Below are 14,997 nucleotides of genomic sequence, written 5' to 3'. Positions count from 1 at the left end.
AGGACACTCATCTGTGCTGTGCAAATGAACGCAGAATTAGAGCCCTGAACAAAACAGATGGATGTGTGCTGTTGGATTTTGGAGAGAACTGATTGTATGCAGAAAGGCACCTGGGAAGAGGACTCTCATTTTAAGGTGATGTGAGCCTGAGAAACAAAATGTTGATTGATCCGTCTCAGAACTGGAGAAACATGATGGCCTGCCTCAGAGGAGCAGACCATCTGAGGGAAGTCAGGGAAGCGCCTGCCCTACCCATTGATTCAGGGACCAGGTCTGAATTCAAGGGAACAGGGAAGGGGGAGGCTGCAAAGTAGAACAACCCAGCCAGAAACAATTGGGATAAACCAGAATCCAAAACCCAGACAAAAGCTAAGAATTTCTAAAGGGACTGAGAAAGCTGCCAAACCTGGCGGTGGTCCCAGCCAGATCTACTGTGTGCCAGTATCTAGGCAGCTTGATCTAACATCCAAACCAAATAGCTTGAATATGCCTAATCTCAAATCAGATCCAAAGCAACAAAAGCCTAGCTAATTCCACTTACATTTCAATGGAGCCTAGAATTACTATTAACAAAAAAAATTGATTTCTTTCCATTGTTTGTTCTATGTTGCTAACTACAGTCTATACTACTGTAGGTAACAGCACTAGACTACACTTTTTAAAATATCTAAAGGTGTTGTGTGCTTATGTCAGAAGAAGCAGTGTGAGAGCTAGTGAGGAAGTAGCATCCTGCCTGGTAACAATGAAAAGAGGATCCAGGGAGAAAGTAAGTGATGGCAACAAGTGATGGGAGCAAGTAGGTCCCATTTCTCTTATCTGACAGGAAAAAAAAAAAAAAAAAAAGTGCCAAACTGGAGAGAAAACCCAGAGGCTCAATCAGGAACAAGCCATGGGTCCTTATCAATACAGAAGAGGCTACAGGGCACCAGGAAAAACATGGGGGAAGCAGTGTGAGGCCTAAGAACCAGCTGCCCTGGCTCTGGAGGTGACACCTCTCCTCACGCCTCATCTACCTGCCGGAGCAGCTATATTCTTGGGTTCTCAGTGTGGTTTAGGGTTTCCCTGATAGTCATTTAGCAAAGAGTAAAATGAATGAGGGAGAAAGACTCTTTGTAAGGGGCTGTGATGGGAAAGGGCTTCTTCCTCTCTCATATCCCATTTGGTATTAGCTACCAGTACCAAAGAGCAGAAGAAATAACTCAGTACTGTATCCTGAATCTCTCCCCAAATAATAAGCTACAGAACAAATATCATTCCACAAACCACTTATTCAATATGAGATTTTTCCTCCTTAATTGTGTTTTGTGGAGTGATTTGTTTCGTTTCTACATGCCAGTCACCATTTTACATATATTATCTCATTTAATTTTCCTTATCTCTGTTTTACAGGCATGGAAACTAAGTACTAAATTATATTTCTAACTTTCTGTTGAAAAAAAAAAACCTAAAGAAAAATGGGGTCATGAAATTGGATTGGGAAAAAAATGACATTCATAGTCTAGGCTTAACTAGATAACCAAAGTCACTGCAGTAAATAAAGGGCATGCATACTCACAGACAATGAAGGGTAAGGAAAAAGTTTCTATAATAGTGTAGGGGTAAGAAAATGAAGAAGCCAGGGAGAAAAAAGAACAGGGACAAATTGATGATGGCACTGCCCAAATTTCCACAGAGGTAGTACAAGCTGAGTTTTCAAATTAAGGTTCCTAGTTGGTCTTTGTCCTTAAATCAGGTCTCATTCATCTCTTATAAGCTTAGACACTACATATCAAAACTATCCATTTAAGTGGTAAATGATGTTTTTAGATCATCCTACAAACCATGATTCTTTAAAACAGTTATCAGATAACCTTGTCATAAACATCTTACTAAATATTTTGAATACATACCAATTAAGTATAAACTTTGTTTTTACTTTCTAATAAAAAGCAAATGAAATATATCTTACTTGATTTTTAAATACTACCAAGGAAAGTTCCTAGGTTTACATGTCATTCTTTCATGGTAAACTGCAATAATATAGATTACCTACATATCTCAAACCAAATTATTAAGTTGAACTCTATGAAATTGCTGACAGTCAACTTTATTTTACCTACAAAATGGCAATTTCATATGGCTTAAACTAAAATAATAGTAAGAAAAAGAGTGGATGAAGGGAAATCTAACACCAGAGGAAATGGAAACCTAACACTAACTCCACAGAAACACCTCAATTAATATATTGGGAAATTATATCACTTGCCTAAAATTTAGTACCTGGCAGACATGTCTATCAAAATTCACAGATGCCTCAGACAAGTCGTAATTTCATCATAATTAACATCTTGGAAGCTAGCCTGATTCTTTCCTGATTTATTACAATTAAAAATGTTTTTCCTTTCTTTTTTAAAACACTAAATTATCTTGAACCCAAAGCTACATCAGAACCCTAAAAAACGGGAGTTAATCTTTAGCTATGGAAAGACAGTGGTGGGCTGTTAATGGGTATGCTGCTAATAATAAATGTTTGAGAAGACCAGCTCTCTAGAGAAAAAGCATTTTTGTGTGTGTGTGCATAGTAAATTTTACTGATATAAAGGACAGGCACACACATATACATAATAAGAAAACATATAATACTCTGTTGTATATTGCATGTAGTCAGTTGATTCTCATAGAATGCTTTTGTTAATTTTTACCAAACTCCTCTGGCAGTAGCCAACTTGTTGTTGCAACTGGAAACCAAACATAGTTGCAACACCCATGTTGAACATCCATTATCATATATGTTAACAAGTAGGACAAAAGTGAAACAATGAAGACATATGTCAGACTTCACTCATTCCTCAATGATGTGGTGACTCCTCTGCTAAAACTGGATAATAATTTTTGAATACTGGCCAGGTATTTACTGGATGGATTCTTTCTGCTTTTCACATTTTAAAAGCTGTTAAGGATTGAACGTTTCTATCCTCCCAATATTCATATGTTGAAATCCTAACCCTTCCACCCAATATGATAGGAGGAGATGGGGCCTTTGAGAGGAAATTAGATCATGAGGGCAGAGCCTTCCTGAATGGGATTAATGCGCTTATGAAAAGACAGAGGAGAAAGATGATCGAGCTCCCTCTGCCATGTAAAAGATACAATGAAAACAACCATCTACAAGCTAGGAAGAGGGCCCTTACCAAGAACCAAATCTGTGGCACCTTGATCTTGGATTCCCCAGCCTCCAGAACTATGTGAAATAAACCCTTATTGTTTAAGCCACCCAGTGTATGGTAATTTGTTAAGAGCTCAAACTGACTACACAATGGCCATAGACACTGTACACTTAAATTTAATCTGCATTATTAGCATTTTCTCCATCACTTTTAAAGCCTATAAACAAATGATGCAACAATAAATCAAGTCCTGATTTGAATTCACTGATTTCGATGGTGCAAATGCTACCACCACAGCTTATTTTAAGCTACCAAAATGAAGTCACTGAATACAGAGTTGGGAAGATGTGACTCCATACCAATTTATAGTATTTCCACCATATATACACAATAGATAACCTGAAGAGTATAAACTCCAGTACACTGCAATAAAATAAGTAGGAAATGATGAATTTTGAGTAATTATCTTTGTTTTTAATATCACTATTTAATTGTATGTATACATAATTTAATTTTTAATAGTAGCTGTGTTTAAACAGCTGGCTTGCAAAATTCCTGATTGGCTCTTGTGCATAAATAGAAGTAGCTCCAGCACACCAATGGGAAATGAAAAAAATCCCAATCCTAAAGTATCTCCATAATTTCAGCTATTAATTGCACTGTTGTTATCATAACTAAAGCAAGCAATGTCTAATCTCTAGCCTATACTGGAATATTAAAGTGGCTGAGGTTTATCTAGATTTTACATGCAGATACAGTGTTAGAATCTAGCTCCAACAATAGATAGAAGATTCTCATTTATTAAAATAGTAGCCACAATTATATAATTCTTTGTCTTAGAAATTTATTCTAAGAACATTTCATAGTTGTTAAACATATCAAGTAATTAAACCCTAACATATCGAGGTAACTGTGTAAACTTGCAAGGTAAAAAAAAGTGTCTTTAAAAAAAACAAAAATTTGCCATCTGATAATTTATAAGAACATACCTTAGAGGTACATGAAAGGCATTACTACAGAATCTCTCAAAGTCAAATCTCACCTTTGGATAATTAAAAGGAGTTAAGTAACACAAAGGCCAATAATAACATGTTTAATAAGGCCTAATCATATTCCACGCTTCAGGGTGTAAGCTGATCAGCTGAAGAGCTGGAAAGGAAGAACTGACTGCCCTCCCTACTTGCTTTCTGCCCAGCATATATAACATTTCACAAGTGAAAGGTGAATGACAAAGGCAATTTCAACTTTGCTCTGAAGTACAAAGATCTACTGATAGGATAAAAGATTGAATACTGGATGATGTCAACTTATCAGTTGTATTCCACATCCAAATACTTTCTCCTAAAGCACAAAGTACTGGCCTACAAGATCCATCTGTTCTTAATTTCTACTTTGCCTGGCACTTCATGAAAACAAAGCTCAGACCAAACTGGTAGAAGGCACCCTTACGCTGCCATTTCCACTCCGCTTCTCTTTGCAAACATAGCAATGTTTGAAAACAATGCAGTGTCTTGCTTCTTTAACAATAAGTACCAACTTCATGATAAAAAAAATTAATCTCCAAATCATGGAATTTCATTTAAATGAAGAAGAGGATAAAAAATAAAACATAAAAGGGACACCTGGGTGGCTCAGTTGGTCAAGCATCTGCCTTAGGCTCAGGCCATGATCTCAGGGTCCTGGGATAGAGCCCCATATCAGGCTTCCTGCTCAGCGGGGAGTCTGCTTCTCTCTCTCTCTCTTTCCTTCCCTCTTCCCCTTTCCCCTCCCCCTCCCTCATTCCCTTTCTCTCTCAAATAAATAAAACCTTAAAAAAAAAAAACATAAAAGTCAGATTTTTACTTTAGTTGCCCTAATTTAAAGAACAGGGACTGCTTTTAAAATGAAGTATTTGTGACATCAGTTGTAACCCACTGTTCATCCCATAACATTTCCAGCCATTAAGCCCTTCAAAAATACAACTGAAAAAACAAAAAGGAAACAAAGGACATATACAAGAAATAAAACATTTCCCATCAGCAGCAATATGACAAGTAATGATAGAACCATCAAACTGTAGTAGGAATATTCTAGATTAGATTCTTCTTTTTGTGAATGTTTTTCATAAGGAGCACTTCTATTTTAAGTATTTATTTATAAATTGTTTTGCTTTTTAAAAAAATTATGGTAGCAGTTAAATCAATGTAGAAGTCATTCAATAAAACTGAACTTTTCATTTGGTGCTACTTAACGACTCATTAAGAAACTACAATAATGGAATGGTTCAAAAATACACCAGAGAAAATTTGCTAACAGTATGCTCTCTTTGAGCCAACCATTCGTTTTAATATCAAGTCAGAAAATTCAATTCCCAGAAACGGAGTGACCAAGTTAGAATTCAGTTTATACAATTCATTCAGTCCACTTTTTCCACAGCAAAATATTTTTATGCTATTCTGAAAGTACAGATGAAGGCAACGAATTTGATGCTCCCTTACCTACTCATTTCTCTTGTACTAAAAAAGACCAGGGTGGGATGAGAGAGACCCGGTTCTACCAGCCCGGTGCTTAGCAACACTTCCGTCATGCTTTCATTTTCCATTCTTCCTGGAAATTAGCTTCTCCCTTCTCAGATTATAGGCAGCCATGAAATTTATTTGAAATAAAGACAATGATACAAAAGATAGATACTTTACAGAAAACTCTGCTAAATGCAACAAAGCATAAATAAGACACGGTGCCTTTCCTATTACTAAATAATGGGGTAGTATACCACCTTGAATAATTATTCTCACATCAAACCATCATTTTTATATAACAAAAGAGTAGATGATTCTTTTTCTTTCTTTTTGTAGGCCTAGACTTTATTAAGTAATAAATGTAATACTGAGCCTTACTTGGATAAATAGTCATTTATAGAGTAGACACCATCTCCCATACCCAGCAAATACTCTATGATACTAGAATTCAGAGCTTTTTATCCTATCTTAGTCTATCCTCCGTATTCTTACACATCCCCAAGTCAAAAGTATTTTCCTTGATATACTCAAAAAACAAATTTGATGACTCCTCTGAAATATTCAGTTGTTTCATCATAGTGACATTACCAAACCATCTCAGTCAATCAGAATAGACGTATATGGAGCAAGCAAGGCATCTTGGCATCTGCAGCCTTAGTAACTGCTGAAATCTTTCCAACAGGACTGCAAACCTGCCCAACTGGGTAAAAGTGTCAGTAGGAAATGGCTGTGGCATATGAACTTGAGGAAAGAAGAAATATGGAGGGGGTAAAAACAACAGATGATGTGAGATGGAGTAAAGGTGAGTAAGACAGGAAAGAGAGCGGGGCAGCTGTTTGGCCCTGCATTACCATTATCAGGGTTGGTAAACATCCTACTTGCACTGGAGACTGTCTTCCCAATGTCAGCCAGGGATCGAAGGTTAGATTTCTTGGTTTGATGCCGGTGCCTCCGGAGCAAAGTGTAGGTCACCTTATCCTTAAGGTCAGGTTTCAATAGGCCTGTCTCAATCTGATGGTCAACAATCATCTCTGATACAAAAACAAGCAAAACAAAAACAAAAAGCAAAACTAAGTTATAAGATCACAACGTTAATTTTTTACTCTCATTTTACGGACATCACCTTCAAACTTACTATCAATATGCTATTTCCCCAGATTTTCAACTTTCCCCTTTGTATGAAGGATAAAGATACAGGACACAAAGATCCTGGTGTTAATGAGAGAGAGATAAATATTTCACTATGAATTTATATGTTTGGAGAGGAAGAATCATCTTGTCCTCTTTTATCCAATACCAGTTAATAGTGAACTCACATTAATCACATTCTTCTATGAGTAATACAGTAAGTCAGTAATTTACATTTTTTCAATTAAGTAAAAAAAAAGATTAGAAAAATTTCATGTGCTCTATCATAGCAAGTATGCCAGAAATATAAATTATATAAAAAAACTTGAAGAGATATGCAAAATTTAATATAATGACATTATTAATTTTTTAGATGTTTTCCCAATCCTTCTGTAATGATATATTTTCCTTAAAATGGGACAAAGGAAAACAATACTGTTGCCCATATCAGGTTATTTGAACACCAATCAATCCAATGAAAGAAACACTAACGTACAAAACTATGCCTTCATCTTTTCTAAAAAGGGAGGCTATTCTTTGGATCCAACAAAAGCCTTTTCAATATATTCCAGTAATCATTTTAAAATATAAAGTGACCAGAATTTTATATAAAATTTCAGTCTTACTACAAAAAGTTGTCATTTCTATTAGTTCTTGTTTTTAGAATGGCTTTAATTGAAAAAAGATAACTGTGTTTAATAGAAACTGCTCCATGGGTGACTCTGCTAAAGGACAAGTTTTACTCCAAAAGAAGAAATCCTCTTGCTCCCAAGTCCAGCATGTCAGCAGAATGGCATAAATGTAGCCTGGTGCATCCTTCTCTAACATCACATAACAGGTCGACATTTCCTCTGTCCAGAATAGAGTTCTGGCCAAATCATAACAGAAACTATACAAGGCAGGAGATTACTTCATCCACTGTACACAGGTGGAGCTTTCACCCCCTGCACAGAACCAGAACAATGAGTGGATCCCACGCCTACCTTTTCAGGTATATGAGTGCATCTAGCGCACCTCAACATTCTCCCCTTGGGTAAACTTCCCAGTATACAAAAGTGGAAATGAGAGGGGCACCTGGGTGGCTCAGCGGTTAAGTGTCCAACTCTTGATTTCAGCTCAGGTCATGATCTCAGGGTCCTGGGATCAAGCCCTGCATCAGGGTCCAGTGCTAGCGTGGAGTCTGCTTGGGATTCTCACCCTCTCCTGTTGCCCATCTCCCTGCTTGTACCCACAGGGTCTCTCTCACAAATAAATAAATAAATAAGTAAATAAATAAATCTTTTTTTTTTTTTTAAGTGGAGATGGGAACAAAAGTTCTTCTCTTGCAGAAGTCTGACCAAAAAAAAGTGATGGGAACTGGTAGGATAACAACATCTCCTAAAAGAAGTTACAAATGTTCTAGGGTCTCTGCTGGGTCACAACTGTGCCTCCCAGAAGACCATCTTAATCACAAGCACTCGCAGAACCTGCCCTACAGCCTATAGCTAGAAACTGACAACTTACGTAGTATACAAGCAACTACTTGGGAGCCACGCAGAGGCTGAACCCAGGATTTTCCATCCCATGTCTAACACAGATGCTATAAATGTCACATAACACTGGGCCACTTGGTGGGGGAGCTTGGGCAAGGCAGGAAGAGTTTCTCCCATAGGAATGTTTTGGTTTGAGAGTGGCCTTTAGCTCTGAATGTTTTTAACTGCACAAACCCTTCTCAGTGAAACTCTCAGAACTGATCCTATAATTACTGATCTGTTCCACAGTAAAATAATTAGGTGCAACTCTACTTTCCCTTGAAGTCTTATTCAATGTGGAAGGTCCATTTTACAGAAGAACCATAAAAATAAACAAACAGCCCCAGCATATCTGAGGCACATGTTATCAAGCTCCTACTATAATTCCAGGGCTGTGGATTAAAGTGTTTCTTATCTATCCTTCCTGGCAGGGCCTCCCTCTACACTTGCCTTCCCTTGTAATCTCAAACCTATCTGTACATACACACAGCCGACCCTCTGTTACTAATGCCTGGAAATCACCGGTTAGAACAGGTTAAGACATCTGTGTGGCTTATGCCCTTCATTAAGTTTCCATAAAACGGCCCACATTACAGCGATCTTTTTAAGCACAAACTACAAAACCTTTCAAGGAAAGTGGGGGCAGTAACATTTCACAGCTACACTGAAATTAAGCCTTCAGTGTTCAAAATTCCACAAACACTACCAATCGGGAGAGAATGTGCCAACTGTAGATAAGAGCAGAGCTGAAAGAAACCTCAGGAAACACCAAGTTTGCAACCTCTTGTTGTACAGATGGGAAAAGAGAGGGCAAAAGACAAAAGAGGTGACTTGCCCTCCGAGGTAGCCTAACAACCCCCCACTAAGTAAAACCAGGTTTTCCAACACATAATTCATATCTTTTTCCATATCATACAGTATTTCTCTTTATTTAAAAAAGGAAGCTCTGGACCAAAAAAATATATTATTTTGTTGCTATATCCAGAGCTTCTGCAAACCAAAAGAATGGAGAATGCAACCAAAAAATGATCAAAAGTGAGAAACATTTTTAAAAGAAATACAAGGCCCAAGAAATATTAAACTTCAGGACTTGTTCAGGACTAACAAGGGCAATTTAAGTAAATCTATATAAATGTCACCAATTGTGAGATTTTGAAACCTATCAAAGTAGCAAAATGTAAAAGAGCAATCCACATTGATGTGAAGGATGGGTGCCACAGGGAACCCCACAGACTGATCATGGCAGCCATAACTAGTACAACCTTACTTGAAGCCCTTTGGCAAATGACATAAAACCCTTTAATATGTTCAAACTCTTTGAATATTTCACCATTAGAAAGGCAACTTAAATGCTCAGTAATAGATTACTAAATATTTTTGCAGCCATTAAAATGACATGTGCAATTATGTTTAATCACATGGAAAGAAATTCACGTTTTTAAGTTAAGAAGGGCAGATTAAAGTGTTATATATAGTATGATCCCACTTGTAAAATAAATTTCATATGTGTAAATAGAGATGTGCAGAAAAACTGCTGGGAGGGTAACTGTAAATGGTGGCATTTTTATTTTTGTGTGTTCTATTTTTCTGGATTATTTAAAAATGAATGTTCATTAGTTTTGTGATAAAAAATAAATACATAGCCATTTTGAAAATATAAAAGGTGTTAAAAGCAAGAAACAACATGACTAACACATCTGCCAACATGCACAGCTCAGGAATGCCTTTAAATATAAAAATGAGAACTCCAAAAATAGAGCTACGCTTTCCTAACCCATTCACCATCATAATAAAATACCTGAGGTGGCTTATAATTTCTTTTAATTTAGGAGGGCAGGAAAATTCTCATGCACTTGCCTCCATGTAGGAATGACATTCTTTAATTGTAGGATTATAACAATGACAGTAATAATCAAGCTATTAAAATAATCCATGAAAATATTGTTTTATCCTTTAGTTGCTTTAAAGATAAAATTTTTTATTAACATTCAAAAGGGGTTCTTCATAAAGAAAACATGGAGACGCCCCAAGGAGAATCAGGATCAGGCTGAAAGCTGCGTGTAAAGATGAGAGGTAGCACCTGCTTAAGCAATCACGTGGTGACAGTCTGCACCTGCAGACGGAGGCCGCCTCTCAGAGACAGGCCACGGAGCAGGAGGAGCAGGTGCACTGCAAGGAAGATACAAATCACGCTATTGTTTGTTTGTATGATCACACCCACTATTATTTATTTCTCTTCTCTTTTGTGGAGATAAGAATGGGGTGGAGGGTAGATGCACCTTAGAGATGTAGCTGTACATAATTCTCAACTCTGAATTATTGGCATGATGCAAAACAAAACAACCACTTCAGCCTCTGCTAGAAAAGGATTTTTAAATAACTAAATAAATAATGACCACAACCCTTCAAGTCACTGTGCCATTTCTGTCATTTAAAATGAAATTAGGGCGGGCTTTTTTTTTTTTTTTTTTTTTTTTTGGCCTTCATGTGTTTTAATCCTCTGTAAGGTTTTAAGGTTTTGATTCTTTGAGGATTTTTAAATATTTTTTTCAGTTATACTCTTTCAAACATACTCTCTCCATTCCTGCAAATCTGATCCCTTTCCTCCCTCCCTCCTTCCCTTCTTTCTTTCCTTCCTTCCCTCCATCCTTCCTTCCTCTTTCTGCTTCTAATGTGTGTTTTTTGCCTTGAATTGTTTTTATGTATTATCAGCTCTAGAATGAGAGTGACAGCACTTCCAAGTGACCTGGTTAGGTATCTAATTTTAAAATATCATGACATTTTTAAAAGTAAATAGGAATGGTTAGAGAAAAAAGTCCACAACTGATAATAAAAAGTAATGGAACATTAAAGTGAGAATTTAACACGCTTAATAAACCTTTCTTAAATCTAGTGAATACCAGAACCTCTTTCTCTGGCCATTGGCTAACAAAGCTCCAATATAAAGTGGGATTCTGTCTTCTAGAGAATGGAAAAGACTAGCCAATTGCTGATGAGCAGAAACTCCTTAAGATGGCTCTTTCTGATACTAAAGATCCCAAAGACAGTTTTACAGAAAAGCCCAAGTTCTTCTTTCTTAATATTGGAACCTTTCTAGTGACCCTTAAGCCACAATACATATACTCCCCTGAGATTGCCTATATCCTGCCCAGTCACAAGTTTAACTTCCATTTTACCCAGCATTCATGCGTTCTGACTTGTTTTTTCAATTTGTCTAATTTCAGACATCTTTGCTCCAGATTAGTTCTTAAAGTCGGAACACACAGAAATTGCAATTCTCACTCCAAAACTGGACAGATTTTTTGTAACCACGATTTTTCTTTTTAATAACAAACTCCCTTGCAATAAAACAAATCACCCAGAAAACTATCCCTTCTGTTTGCTTCTGTCTTTGGAGATGGGCTGATCTTCCCACAATAATATATCCATTTTCCCACAATAATATATCCATTTTCAGCTAACTTGCCTTGTCAAATATGAAAAATTCTACATAGAGATTATTTCCTACATTATCTTCCCACCATGTGGATGTGGATTTGTAACTTATCCCATCTACAAAGTGACCGATTTGCAAACCTAATTCCAATGACTGGCACATCGCAGAAGCTCATGCACCACTGCTGAATAATTATTGCATGAACTAGTTAATTCTGTCCATCCAGTATCTTCACATTAGCCCTTACCCCTTCTCCACTGATACTTTAAACACCTCAAGTTCATGAAATGTATGGGACTTCTTTGCAAATGGAACTAACCAGTTCTCTGAAGAAGAATCTGATACATACACATCAGTAAGATACATGCCTCATTCGACAACTAATCTTTTCTTTCATACACATGCTATAGCTTTCCCACTGTCAATTAAAACAAACAAATACAGATGCCATAGGTAAGCCTTTTGACTATAGATATCCAAAGAAATTTTGTAGTAAACCTGAAATTACACAAGAATTTTACACTGGTCACTTTCTACAGGGCTGCAATCCACCACTTCTTCCCCACAATCCCAAATGAGGTACCCTGCAGAGCCCTGGGGAAAGTGTGGTCATCCATACAGGTCCAGTGGTCATCTAGTTCATGAATTTTCCTAGGAAAGCCAAACAGAGCCCCTATACTCCTTTTTGAGAAAAACATGATCTTTAGCACATCTAGATCCAAAGGGTAATAAGGCAGTTCAGACCAGGCTTTTATTAGAAAATGAAAACAATACTCCTGTTCGGAATGTAGTAATGTGTGTCCCAGATATTCAACATGGTACACTCACATTCACTAACCAACACTAATTACCAAAGATACCAATGCTGCCCTGCACCTTGAGGTTCCGTGACTTGGTGATGGTTGTAGATTGATGATCAGCATCATCATGTGACATGATCAGTCACTAGCCCACCAGGGTGTGCCAGCCTCTTGTCCCACACAACCTTTCTGACATACAGTTAAAGCATCTTGACTTCCACTTACAAAATCAGCCCCAACCCAGCAACTAGATGATTTTCCTGTTTAGATAGGACTTAAGCCCCCTATTTTACAGATGATGAAAGTAAGGACCAGAAAAGGTTAGTGCAAATGTCCAAGGTCAGAGTTCTAGAAATCGAGTCCCCAGATCTCCAGTTTAAAATAAACAAGGATGCAGGGGGGAAGCCTATATTAAAAAGATTCACCTTACAAGGTAGAAGTGAATGCAACTCTGTACGTATACACATTATGATCCCACTAAAAAAATAACATGAAAAATTAAAAGCATGAGAGGGAAGACTGAGAAACAAAAGTTGGATGGAAACATGCCACAATGGTACCAATGGCTATGAAAGTATGATGGAAGATTTTTTTCACTTTCTTCTCAATATTTGTATTTTCCAAATCTTCTGAGAAAAATGTTACTATTTTTGTAATATAAAAAAGAGCAAAAATAAATGTAGAATATTCAACTCTTTTTACACTAGAAGTTATCTGCATTAATGGAGACCCACAGACAGGTAGCTAAAGAAATGATAAAAACTTAAAACAACATACTTACCCACCAACTGTGGGAGAGAAGAAGCCTCCCTGTCAAGCATGATGGATCCTTTCTCCATACATGTCCTTAGCTCAAATAAGCTGTGAAGGGACAATGTGGCCACGTGGGGCTTGCTCCATCTTTCCCCACCCTGTTCCACTTTTTCTTCAAACTTAATCCACCTAGGAACATGAGATTAGTGAACAGCAATTAAAAGTATTCCAACCTCCTCTGGAAATAGCTACATCAACCCCTCCATCTCCACCCCCACCAGCACTCCCAAAATGTCTCATTTGGTGGAGTCTTAAAAGCTTATTATATCATTAATTGCATTACCTTTATAAATACACCAAACAGAGTCACTAGACTCTCCTTCCCCTGGTGTTAGAGAGAAAGAAAATAAACCAAAATGATCCAAAGGATTCTTGGTTTTTTATCTGTCTATATGTAACCATGAAATCCTGAAGAATGATTATTTTGCTAAATTTTTAAAATAACATAGGAAAAATGTGCATTTCAAAATTCTCCATGAAAGCCCACACTGTGTAAAAATAACCACCATTGTGAGAATTCTGTTGTGACTTCACAAGGCAAGTTTATATAAGTTGAAATATCAGTTATAAACCAATATTTATCTTAATTATTTGAAAAACATGGTGCATGAAGTGTTTGGATGAATATAAAATTTCCCTTCAACACTTGAAGAAGGCCAGCATGTGCGGCTTGTATTTCTCAGATGACACATGTTCCATTCTCACTGAGATTCTAATGGGAGCTTTACCCTTCAAGTCTCACTCCACATGCGTTTAAAAATACACAAGTTCAGGGAACAACACATCGATTCCAATAACAGATCTCCTATCAACCTTAACAATGGAATAAACAAACCAATTTCATAACTCCTTCTTTCTAAGACTTCCAGATACTCCAATAACTTCCCAATATACTGCAACTTTTTAAAAGTTTAATGGAAATGAAAACAAAACACATTTGACAGTCTTTGTATCCCATGTATTGCTCATACAGACTCTCTCTACACTGGCAAAGGAGAACCCAAAAGCATCACCATTTTGCTATTCATTATGACCCAAAGAAAAAAATGCTTCTTTCTCTCACTTCAAATCTTCTGAAAGATATTGAAAAAGATACAGAGGGGGTTAAAAAATTGTTTTCCTACATTCTTCACTCAAAGGTTTAATAATTGAAAAATGTTTTCCTAGAAAAAGCTAAACGCTCACCTAGCTCACTAAAGAAGAGAACAAAGGGCAGAGATCAGAGGAAGCTCTACATAAGGTATTATTTATAGACTGCTCACCACCCCCAGAGGAGGCAAGAAAACACATTAGTAGAACCAAGAGTGAACGCAGATCAAAAGATCAGCCACAGAGTCAAAGAAACTTTAGAATTTTAATCAAGCCCAATACCCATGTGATCCAGAAGTGTTTAGCCATATCCAGAGACTCAGTATGCACTCCTCTCGGGAAGGGCTCCCACATGTCAATGGTAACCTTCTCTCCAATCTCACCCTCAACTCCCAGACCCTCTTCCTTTCCTCTGTATCCCCCCAAAATGTAAACAGTGGAGATTTTTACATATTTTCCTCACAAGTTAAAAAGCCCACATCACCACCAAAATTCTAAAACTTCAGAACTGGACCTCATGTCTGCCTATAAAAGTAGTTGTGAAACATTCCAAGAGAGAATAAAAGACCCTTAATA

The 14,997-nt window shown here is 37.1% G+C and overlaps 1 protein-coding gene across 8 annotated transcripts in view; it reads right to left on the bottom strand.

Annotated features, from left to right (window-relative positions):
* The window catches only part of SLC4A4 (solute carrier family 4 member 4), a 343,382-nt gene that overhangs the window by 182,119 nt on the left and 146,266 nt on the right, over nucleotides 1–14,997 (bottom strand). For 6 of the 8 annotated variants that reach the window (XM_038556290.1, XM_038556288.1, XM_038556291.1 and 3 more), the window contains 2 exons: nucleotides 13,301–13,461; nucleotides 6,496–6,675 (listed from right to left, as the gene is read on the bottom strand). In XM_038556290.1, coding sequence (XP_038412218.1) covers nucleotides 6,496–6,675; nucleotides 13,301–13,461 — 341 coding nt within the window. The remainder of the gene's footprint in view (nucleotides 1–6,495; nucleotides 6,676–13,300; nucleotides 13,462–14,997) is intronic. The other 2 variants (XM_038556289.1, XM_038556292.1) reach the window with 1 other exon arrangement.

This window comes from Canis lupus, chromosome 13 (assembly GCF_011100685.1).
Source record: "Canis lupus familiaris isolate Mischka breed German Shepherd chromosome 13, alternate assembly UU_Cfam_GSD_1.0, whole genome shotgun sequence".
NCBI classification, from domain to species: Eukaryota; Metazoa; Chordata; class Mammalia; order Carnivora; family Canidae; genus Canis; species Canis lupus.
The sequence above is the reverse complement of the archived record's forward strand: the minus strand, read 5'-3'. Positions and strand labels throughout refer to the sequence as shown.